At 42.5% G+C, this 11,694-nt stretch overlaps 1 protein-coding gene across 7 annotated transcripts in view; it reads right to left on the reverse strand.

Moving 5' to 3' along the window:
* Positions 1 to 7,198: 7,198 nt before the first annotated feature.
* Positions 7,199 to 11,694, reverse strand: part of LOC124952109 (gastrula zinc finger protein XlCGF46.1-like) — a 49,806-nt gene continuing 45,310 nt past the window's right edge. For 2 of the 7 annotated variants that reach the window (XM_047501480.1, XM_047501483.1), the window contains 7 exons: positions 11,506 to 11,657; positions 9,809 to 10,372; positions 8,744 to 8,844; positions 8,414 to 8,658; positions 8,248 to 8,320; positions 7,772 to 8,129; positions 7,199 to 7,664 (listed from right to left, as the gene is read on the reverse strand). In XM_047501480.1, coding sequence (XP_047357436.1) covers positions 7,342 to 7,664; positions 7,772 to 8,129; positions 8,248 to 8,320; positions 8,414 to 8,658; positions 8,744 to 8,844; positions 9,809 to 9,938 — 1,230 coding nt within the window. In that variant the 5' untranslated portion in view covers positions 9,939 to 10,372; positions 11,506 to 11,657 and the 3' untranslated portion in view covers positions 7,199 to 7,341. The other 5 variants (XM_047501482.1, XM_047501478.1, XM_047501481.1 and 2 more) reach the window with 4 other exon arrangements.

Here is an 11,694-nt window from a genome sequence, read left to right on the forward strand (position 1 = left end):
TCCACTTACTCCCACGTCTCCTTCGTTCTTCGGACAGTTCCAAGATCTCGTCGATGTTTCTCGTAGAGCCGCTTCTAATTCCGATATTCGCCGACCGTCAAAGTCCTGTTTTTGTCGAAATCCCTACAATTATTCGCATCGTACGTCCGAAGATCGAGCGGTTGTTGAAAGAAGCCATGGACGAGCGAATGGTAGAAAAGGAAAGATGACAGTGGAAGGGGGATAAAGGGAGAGTGGAGGCGGTGGTTGTGAGGAGACGGGTGGAGAGGTCGGTGGAATTCCGAAAAACTGCCCTCGTCATCGTTGCATATCCTCGAAGATAGCGCATTCAAATAAAGGCGAGGCCGGTGAGCTCGTCGAGCTGGTGACAAGCTCCGACGCTACTTCCTTTTGATGTCGCCGCCGTTGGCGGCATCTGATTAGCATTCTCCTCCTTTCCCCCTCACCCTACATCCCTCATAGTCCTCCTCCACTTTCGTCCCCCTCCTTCACTTCCTTTATCTTCCACGATCCCGTTTCGTCCTTCCTCCTCTGACCAACGAGAAACAACGCGGACAAGTGGGGGAAAGGTAGACTTCACTCTGCGACGTCACTCTACTCTCTCGTTGAGAGAGAAACGTCTCTGCCCGTCCATCTAGCTCGCCTCTCACTCTTTCTCTCTGTTTCTGTCTCTGTCTCTGTCTCCGTCTCTAAGCAGTGCCGAGTGTGAACACTTTGGAACCCTTTCTATATACACGATACATGGTACCTGAACACATTCGAGATAAAAATTTCATTAAAATCCGTTATATTCGACGAATTAGTGTAACTCGATCGTTTCGATTGAAAATTTGAAAGAATGTTTTTCTTGTGTTCCTTGGCGAGAAAAACCGAGATGTTTCTTTCGAGATTACGAAGGTGTCCTCTTTCGATCCGACACTGTTACCACTTTGTAAGAAAGAGAAAAAGAGAGAGAAAGAGAGAGAGAGAGAGAGAGAGAGAGAGGGAAGTAGTCGGCAGTGAGTTATTCGTGCCGCGGTCTCTGGGACCAAGAATCGCGGCGACATCATTTAAATGTCCCTTTGCGGAGCATCCGCGAGTTTTTAGTCTCCTCTCTTCCAGTCCGAGAAGGCAACGGCCCTGGCAACGACTACACGAGGAGGAGGAATACAAGAGGCTAGAGATTGAGCTGGTATGCTGGATGACCGACGGCATATAAAAGTAGAGACTAGTTTTCCTCGATGGTTAGTTCGATTTCTTTCTTGTTTCTTCGATTTCATCTTTTAATAGTTGTTAAGATCACAAAAGAAAGAGAGAGAAAGAGAGAGAGAGAGAGAGAGAGAGAGAGAGGAAGAGAGGGAGAGTAAATGTGGACGCGCGATAACGCTCAGAAAGCAATTAGAAATAATAAAAGATTAAAAGGAAGAAGCCTGTAAATTCGAAAGACAAGAACCGAGACATTAGGGTACGTCATGGATCCTGAGAGATGCGTAGTAGTCGACGCAACGATTTTTGCAACGACGTTGCGCATTCCAAGCGGATCGCGTTTCGAGAGGCCGCATTTAGCAAGATCTTCGGTAATTGTCATTTCTGAGCAGCCGGACATACCTACTTGGTCTCTCGTGTCTGCTCTCTCTCGTCCTAAGGAACTCGTCGTTCTCCTTATAATAATATGCGATGCTGAGGAGATCCTTCTCTGTGGTGTACACCGCTCGCCGCTTTCATCGCACGTCGGAGGGCCGAGTTCCATGGCGGGGCCTGGTCGCCTAATAAAACGATAGTCGATTATCGTGCAATTATGCCGTCTCATTAATCCACCAGCAATTATACCCCTCTCGGCCCTTTTCGAGGGGACTCCTTTCTACCCTTCTTCCGTTCTACCCGTTTCGTTGGACTCTCCTCCGGCGAGAGGAGCGGCAGGGCCTTATCCGCCGTTTCATAACTTATGAACGTTGACGCGCGCATGCAGCTATGTTGGGACAAGCGTCCGGCTCTCGTCCATTCGCTCAGAAGCGGCAATTACACCCTACTTGGAAGCTAAAGTCACTGTCGCGGGTGCACAACCAAGCTACATCGTGTCTCAAGAACTCGCCCTTCCACCCGTTGTTTCGTTTTATTTTTGTTTTTCTTTTTTTTCTTCTTATTTTTCTTTTTTTTTTTTTTACCCTTTCCTCTCTACGAGCCTCCTACGGGCAAGAAATCGGGAGCAGAACGATACGACTGGGAATTCACTGAGCGAGCTCCCACTGAGATTTTTCGACTCTTTTTTGCCTTAACCCAGAACGACCTTTCCAATTGGACTTTGTACACGTCATACGACGAAGAAAATAATCGAAATGGATACGGAAAATTGTAAATGTTTCCTGGAGGATCGTGAGAAAGGATTAGGAGAAATAATACAAACTCTTCGTGTACGTAGACAGAGAAAAAGATAGGAAGGAAAGGAGCATCGGCGGTTTCCTTCTTGGCGGGCTCGGATGATCGAAAAAAATGTCCGGTACAAGCGCTTGGAGTCGGCGTTGACGACGCTTCCCTCGTCATTGAGGACGAGCCCTCCGTCTCGCGCAACGGTCGGTCCTCTCTGAACGACCAAGCGATGTCTTCGGCGGCGCTTTTGCCACGATGTAGATTTGTTTGCATTTAAAAATCAAATCGAGCGCCGTTCCGCGCCTCTCTCTCTCTTTCTCTTTCTCTTCTTTTCTCTTTCTCGCTACTCTTCTTTTCTCAGTGGATCTCTCGTTCAGCGGCCAAGCTTGGTATGCATGGCTTCGGAGAGGGAAGCCAGCCTCTTTCTCTTTCTCTCTCTCTCTCTCTCTCTCTCTCTCTCTCTCTCTCTCTATCTATCTACCTCTCTTTCTCTCTCTTTCTCTTTTCTCCGTCTCTTCTTCTCACTGATCTCCAGGCTCTCAGTCGGGGACAATGCACGCCAGTTTTTGTGTCGTTTGCTTCCACCGAGAGAGCCGGTGGACCGACGATGGATATGCCGGACTTTCTGCTCGTCGTTCTCCCTCTTCCTCCTCCTTCTCCTCCTCATCCTTCTCCTTCTTACCGGTCGCGCTCCGACGGACTCGTCGCTTCGTATCGAGGAACTTTTCTCTCTCTTTCTTTCTCTCTACCTCTCTCTCTCTCTCTCTCTCTCTCTCTCTTTTTCTTTCTCTCTTTCTCTTCCTCCTTATCCTCCTCATCCTCCTACTGTCCCACCCTCTTGGACAATGAAACCGAAAATCTGCCCGGCACCCGGGGAATGCAGCGCATGATTACCTACATCGAACGAAGAACAGAGCGGCAAGAAGAGAGCCTCTCTGCGACTCTTTTCGAAGACACACCGCGCCACTTCCATCTTTCTCTCTCATTCTTTCTCTCTCTCTCTCTCTCTCTCGAATGATCCAAATGGTCAAAGAGGATTTCTCTTCCGACCGGCGATCAACCGAGTTTGATACTTAAATTAAGGATTTAGTTTTCAGTTTAACAGCTGCATCGCTAGAGTCCGAGTAACGAGACTATTTGTCGTGAACGACACACTGTTCGCGTACAATATTATACGTTTTTATCGTCTTCGCGAACGTTAAACGGAATATCCCTCATTAGTCTCAGATACGAGACATAAAAGAAGATGAAACCTTTCCGTCATTCGTACCATCCGAGCTTAGACGAGGTAAAGAAGCACGCGACATGTTTATACCCCATCTCTCTTTCTCTCTCTCCCTCTATCTCTCTTTAACAACCGTTAACCGTTAAGATCGCTCGGAGACAAGCGGAAACCGCATCGTGATCATCAACCATGTTTTAATATACGAGTCGTCTTATGTATACAAGACGTCTGTTGTATACGAGATACAATTCTAATCATGATAAACGTTTTCGAAAATCGCGAGAAAAGGAAAAAAAAAAGAAAAAAAAAAGAGAAGATGATACCAAAAGGAATGGGCATCGAACTCTCCGCGTGACGTCCAAGGAAGGTTTAGTATACGTTGCTTCATGATTATGCGCGATCACAAAACTCTCCTTTATTCGATCGAAGCAGAAAAAGATGACGGATGCGTCAGACGCGCCTCCTCTCGCGCAGGCGGGAGATATGAATTTCAAATTTCGCCGCGGTGCTGCCATTTTTGTCGGAATTTCGTTGACTTAATTTCATATCCAATTAGATTGCATCGAAATCTCGTCGAGTCGCGCTCCCGAGGAAAAAGCTGCTTGCTTGCTACCAAGGCGTATGCCAGAATGCATATGTGTTCTGTTCCCGCACACGCTTGTATGCATATAACCTTAGAATTTATGCCCGATAGCCGATCTCTGTGCGTCGTTACCTCGCGATTTTTCCTGCGATAAATCTTGGGGGAACGGTTTCACGAAAAATTTACATCTCCGCCTCCCCCCGAATACCATAGGTTTTTTGTTTCAAGATTACGTCAAGTTATGCTCAAGAGAAAAAGTCTTTATGTCATTCCTCTTAAGAGTTATATTTTAATTGAAGCTCACGAGAGTTCCGGGCCTCTTTTAAAAGATTACTTTGAAAAGAGGATATAAAAAGAAATAGAGGAGAAACCGTCGGATAGAGTTTCATTTTCAGCGATCGACGCGGAAGCTTTAAGAGCCTTGAGAAAAATCGAAGAGAACACACAGCGATACTTTGTTGTCGATTAGCACGAAGGAAGAGAAGAGAAGGAAAGAGAAAGAGAAAGAGAAAGAAAAGAATATAAAAGAGAAAGAGAAAGAGAGAGAGAGAGAGAGAGAGAGAGAGAGAGAAAGATCGAGGCGCTGAAAGAGTTCGATGAAATAATGATGGGACCAGCTCGATAAATAGTACGCCTCTGCTCCGTCTCACAATCAGGGGCGGAGTGCCGCGGGAAGAAGCGGAAAGGGAAGAGCAGGATAATGCCGGTCGAGAGAAGACAGCTATCAAAAGCCCGTATTTAAATATTATCAATGAAATTACAGTGCTCACAGTTTCGCCAGCCTCGCACAATCATTACCGGCTGGCAATTCGGGCTCTTTAATCGCTCCTGTCAATACTAATCGATATCGTCGTTATTTAATATTCCTCACTGTATTATTCCGTACCTCCGTGACTTTTCGTTTTAATCATTTCCTTATCTTTCTTTTTCTTTTTGTTGTTTCATTTGGATATTCGTGACAAGATCGTGCGATGATTTGAAAAACATTCGAAAAAATGCATCAACCTGGACAAGGAAGAAGACGTCGATTGGACGAGTTATGTAATAAGCGAGCGCGTCGGGAAAAGCATTATGAATTCGACGTGATTTCGAAAGTTGTGTTTTACGGGGAATCGCGTAATTGTGAATTATAATTAGTAACCGGTACGGCGAATGGCATCGCTGCTAGAATCTCCTCGAATCCACGTTAAAAACGCATACCAAGCGTACTTACATACGTATGCCGCATATATGTAAGTGTGCTTAGCATGCCAGCGAATAGAGCAACGATACGGGTAAAATAATTAAATCGCTATGATCCTTATCTAAATAATTAGGACTTGGCGTGACTCTGCATACGGTGTTGCGAGGCCGTGTACGCGAACTGTCAGATTGTAGATTCCGCGGGCCGTAGGCATAATTAGGAGAGAATCAGAGAGAGATAAATATATATATATATATATTTATATATATATATATATATACATATGTATATATGTATATATGTATGTATGTATATGTTATAACGTGGAACTTGTCTATTTAAATCACAGTCTCAGGAAGCGATGTGTCAAAAGAAGCTCAAGCAAAGAGCGAGCGACTTCCCTTCGTCCCCGTAGACGTCTCCGATCGATGGCTACGTTAGATAACACAGTTAACGAGCTTACATTTTACTGGAATTCACGCGACCGACGGATGTAGTTGCTTCTTTGAAGAAGTACATATATACGCGATCGACTCGATCAAGCAACAGATAATTTCACGCGTAAAACAGGAAGTCTGAAGAAAAACCATTTTTCAACTAGTGCAATCCATGTGGTTACATGATTAATGTATAATATGATTATTCATCCCGCTTTCCAATGTTTGCATAGTCTACTTCCGAAAAGTTTTGAAACGAAGATGCACCGTGTGTATGATTTCGCGCATTACGCAACGCGATATGGAAGTTCGTCGAATAGTTCGCGCAAAATTAATACAAGTCGAACAAATGTGAATCATTCTCGCTAGAGTTAGATCGGATAAAATGGAAAGAAAAAGAAAAAGAAGACAATAAAAACGAAGGCAAACTATGGCGTTACATAAAATATTGCACGTCGCGAAACGTTCGCAAGTATTTACGCATCACGAGATTTGAGATAAGAGCACTCAAGCTGGCTCGCGCGTCACTGAACGAACTCCTCCCCCTCGACAATCATTTCTCTCGTTTCTCTCCGAAATCAAGATTGAAGTATCGCATAAAGACCGGGCGCATTGCGTTTCTTCGCGAATTCGCGAAACTGGGATGGAATGGAAAAACGGGGCCAGAAGGCACATACGCGTCGGCATTGTCAAAGGACCCGGACGACGGGAGGCACACGAATCAGAGATCAGATAAGAAGGTTCTCTACCTTCTCAGATTACTTTATACGAGCCCCTGCTGAGTCCACGCACCTTAAAGCGCCGTTCTCACGTCCGGCGACATAAGGAGGATCCACGTGCTCGAGATACAGTCGGCTACGGCCGCTGAAGAAGCACTTTGCCGATTGTCAACGACAATTTACCTTCCCGAGTCTCCCGGAAAAATTACGTTAAAACTCGATGAAATCATTTTTCAAATATTTCCAAGGAGACATCGATCATTTCACTAAGTAAAAATGTTTAATTAGACAAGCCTACATTCCACGATTATTAACGATAAGAGAATAGCTTCGTTATACCGGCTTTTGGTCATCGCTAGAGTCACGTTCGTCCGATGCCAAATAAATACTATGATTATACGATACTTCGACGTTGATGACGAAGCCGAGCCCGACCTAGACCGTAACCTCTTGCGGAGGCAGTTCCAAGCCTGAAACCAATTCGAAACGAGACCGAGTGCTCGGCCACTCTGGTATTAATCGGACTTTTGTTCCGCAGCAGAGTGCTTATTAAGGCCGTGCCTTATTAAAGTCCACGGGCATGCAAACTCGAACGAGATCCGTGCGGATTGATCCAAGAGTCAGGATAGAAGGGACAGCGGTATTCTTTCGTCTTTGATTAATGGGAACCTTATTAAAAACAAAGCTAAACGATAAGAGTAACAGTTATTTTCTTAGAGTTGTAAATCTTGGAAGGAAGAAACACAGGAGTGGACGTTTCTTTATCGCAAATATCGGCTTCATTAGAATTGTCAATATATCAGGCTTTTTTACTCGTTAATTAGAACACTCAGATCATACTATAATTATTACAAAACGAGCAAAATCCTCTCAGCAGATCGATCATGATCGTCGATTTTACATTTCGAAAAAGTATCCAAGTTCATCGGACATTTGTGACTCTTAAGAAGATATCTTTCATCATATTGACGAGTACAGAACTTGCATTTGTATGGTTTTTCTCCCGTATGTTGATATATGTGCTTCGCCAGCTTCGTCTTAACGCTGAAACGATCCTTGCAGAGATCGCACTCGAAGCGCTTCACTCCCGTGTGTCGATACATGTGAACCTTTAGGCCCCAGGATCTTCTATAACGCTTACCGCAATCCTTGCACTTGTACGGTCTTACGCCTGTAAACTTAAAGTTGTTAAAAAAAAAAAAAAAAAAAGAAAAAAGAACTTGAAGTTGCAAAATTATTTCGAGATTCTTTTAGAAAGAAGATCGTTTCTAAACTCACCGTAATGCGCCAGTATGTGATGTTTTAATGCACCTTTTAAATGAAAACGATGCTTGCAAATATCGCATTCAAATCTTCTGACATCGGTATGCGTCAATTTGTGGGTCTTTAAAACGGAGGATCTTTTAAATTTTGCAGGACAGAGATTACACTCGTAGGGAGAATCAGCAGTGTGGACGATCGTATGAGCTCTGAGACCGCTGCGTCTCAAGAAGTTCTTCTTGCAAATCGAGCACTCAAACGACTTTTTCTTTGCGTAACTCGCTTTGCGATCGCGCGAAGATTTCTTTTGATAGATTCCACATTCGAAGCACCGTTCCTTCGGACATATTCTGCGAATTCGTACGGTACTTTCATCCTAAAAAAGTCAAAGTAACACTTACACGGTGATATAATAGGTTAAACTTTATTTCAAAGAAAATGTGTATATATATATATATATATATATATATATATATACACATATACAAATATACCTGGAATTTTAGAGAACAACAATTGCAATTGAAGTCAATGTGACTCTTCAAGTGATTTTCTAAATTCGATGATCTAAAAAAAGAAAAAAAAAGAGACAGACAATTATTCAATGATACGTGATATGGAATCAAAGATATATTATAAAAGAATCGATAAAAAGCAAACCTTGAAAATCGCTTAGAGCAGAAGCCGCATTGGAAGGGTTCACAGTGACTGTGGAGGATTATGTGAGTTTTGAATTCATCTTCATTCGGAAAATCGATTCTGCAAATGGTACATACGAGCTGTTCTCTGGCCGTAAGAGTGGTTATGCGTTTCTCAAAAGGATTCTCGACGTCTTCTACGACGACGAGTTCGTCGTTTGCTGAGAAATCTTCGATCTCATCCAATATCTCTTTCTTGATCTTTATCTACATTTACAAAGAAGTAAGAAACCGAATTGGCTTTCTAGATAGAAAGCTTTGATATAACCTTAAAGATAGATTTCATTCTTACATCCTCACATATTTTCCAAACTCGATTAGTTTCTATTATTTTCACATCATCTTCATTGGATATTTTCAAATCTTCGTTATCATTGCCATTGAAGACATTTTCTACCATCATATTTAATCGATGTTTTATAAATTACTAACTCCAATTCGACAAGGAGACAAAAAATTTCTATGAAAACATTGTCCGGTGCAATATGAAACAATCGCGTATCGCATATTTATAAAGTTATAGAGGAGCATAGTATTTATTAAGTAGATAATTTAAGATGAATATTTCTAAGCACGTATCCTCCAGGATCGTCCGATATCTCCGATCAACGAATTCTTATACGTATAATTTAATTAATCGCATATATTAAAAAACTGCATCTCGATGGCTTTCCCAAGGCGGAAAAGCAAAAAAAAAGTTGAAAGAGAAGAAAGCGTAATGCGACGGGTTTCCTTTCCTTGCGGATTAAATTAAAAGTGAATTGTACGTTCGACTACCAAGATAGATTAATTATTAAATCAGTGCGTTACTCGTTTAATCAAATACGGTAATCATTCGGGAGATATGTATTTCCTTTGAGCAAATAAGAAATTCGCAAGGGTAATCAAAATTTAAGGTAAAACGTAAACGAGTCGAAAGAAAAATAAAATATTTAAAGGCGTTTAACCGAAGTAAAATTGTTAGAATAATTAATTTCACGTTTCTTCGCATAAGATCCGTTGGTTTTAACTGTCGTACGTGAACGAGAAATTCAGTGGAAACTCCTCGGAGACGGTCAGACGTGGTTCACACGCTCATTGAAAGGAACGGCGGCTCGCGGTAAACGCGATTGGACGTAACGAAGGAAAAATTCCTTTAGAAGAACAGACGCGTTCCTAATAAATTCTGCATGTTTCTCGTTTTATTAAATACTCACGTGTCGTTTGAAACGACGAAGTTTGTTGATTTCTTATAATATCAATTGATACATAATGTATAAGAATATGAGTTTGGTAGCAACGTATGCATATGTATCGTACGTACATATGTATTTCCTATATCTAATAAATTTTAAATAAGAAAATATTTTTGGTTTACTAGGAATAGATTTTTTCGAGCTTTCCCACGAACGTTTCGACATGGCAATGTTTGCATCTTTCAGGCTACTCTCGCAATCGACAAAAAAAGAATCCATTCTCGGCTCCTCGGTCGATCGACGCGCTTGCATTGCAACCGTGCAAATAAATCGGCGCGTCCTTCTCTTCTCTTCTCCTTCCTCTTCTCTTCTCTTCTCTTCTCCTCCCTCTCTTCTCTATATATCTCTTTCTCTCTCAGTTGGTCGCGCGAGCTCGCCGTGATGCATGATTTCATGGAACTGTAAGGCCGCGACCGTAGTAGCTCTCCGCGGAGAGCCGCTCCGTCGAGCAGCGTGTGGGAAACTCGCCGGATGCATTATGTATTTATTGCTTTACTTACTTAGTTGGGAATTACTTTGCCACTGTAATGACTTTCAGGTAGAGCACTATCTTAGGAATGCCATAGCCCTGATTTATCGTTAGTTTGCCGTTTTTCTTTTGCTACTTTGTAGTTATCGTTAATACTTGCGTCCTACGTTTTGACCGACCGCCATCGCGACTACGACGACGCTCTGTCGTCGTTGACCTGAAAAAATATAGTACATTAGTATAGTATCGTATTAGTACATATTTAAGAAAGAGACGGTAAATTTATACGACGAGAATCGAATTTGATAGCTCGGTTTAGACGGTATATAAGTCGTATATCATTTCGATCATCGATAAGTAACGCCAAGAGTATAATCGAGAAATCTGAATACAAAAAGAAGCCGTTTAGCATTAATGAAGTAATTATCGTTACTTCGTGCTCGTAGCGAGACGACGTGCGAGACGCCGCCGTATAAAGTATACTAAGGATCGTATTTAAGACATCGCATTTTTTCTTGCGGTCATTTCACTAATTGCCGAGCCGGCGAGCATGAGAAGGAGCAATAAATATTTCTGATTAATTGCTTGCGCGGATATATGCAAACTTCATATACGAAACTACGCAGATATAAAATAATAAAATAATGCGTTGCGATATTTTTAATTGGATGAATCTCTCGAAAGAAAAGTAGTTAGATTGTTTGTTTTGACTGAGTTAAATCAGTCTGTCTCCTTTACATTTTGAATTTACGATCATTGTTTCTTCTAACGGTACTGACGTCAAACTTAACTACCGGTAGAACTCTTTTCTTAGACTTTTTATGCGATACAATGTACAAGTCGCTTTTCGATCTAAAGAGACTTACATATATACGTTGCGACATAAAGGAACAAAAAAAGAAAACGAGAGAGAGAGAGAGAGAGAGAGAGAGAGACAAAGAGAGAGAGATGGTAGGATATCTCGAACTCGTCGTAAGATTTTCCTCTCTCGATCTTCAAGTCGGAGATCGCCGGATGTGTCGCGCGTGCTCGTCTTTTGCGAGCAAAAGAAACGTCCTCGTCATCCTCTTCTCTTCGTCCTCCTCTTCTTTCCGATCAATATTCAACGTGCATATTAAAGAACATTTAATACTCGCGCCGCTGGACGTTCAGGCTCGACCGGCTCTGATATATCCTCGCATTCACAGCATGCCGATGAGATCTATGTTTTTCAAAGGGTTTTGTAATATCTCCCTTCCGGCGCGCCGTCTCAGAGGGACGGAGGGACAGAGGAAACGGCGTCGAGCAGCTCATTCCTATGCAGAGTACGTCGTCGCGATGGAGCTTATATGTAACACAGTAATGACATACCCTGTGTCATGCTACCAAACGGTTTTCTCGGTTCGCTCATTGTCTTTTAAACGATCGGCAAAGGTGTCTCTGATTTATCGTTGACAGCAAGGAAATTCCATTTCGATAGGTAGGACCTTGGCTCTTTGCTACATTTCCAATATTTATTTTCTCTGAAAGAAATGGAAAAGAGATACGAACGTCAGAGAT

Source organism: Vespa velutina, chromosome 10, assembly GCF_912470025.1.
Source record: "Vespa velutina chromosome 10, iVesVel2.1, whole genome shotgun sequence".
NCBI lineage: Eukaryota > Metazoa > Arthropoda > Insecta > Hymenoptera > Vespidae > Vespa > Vespa velutina.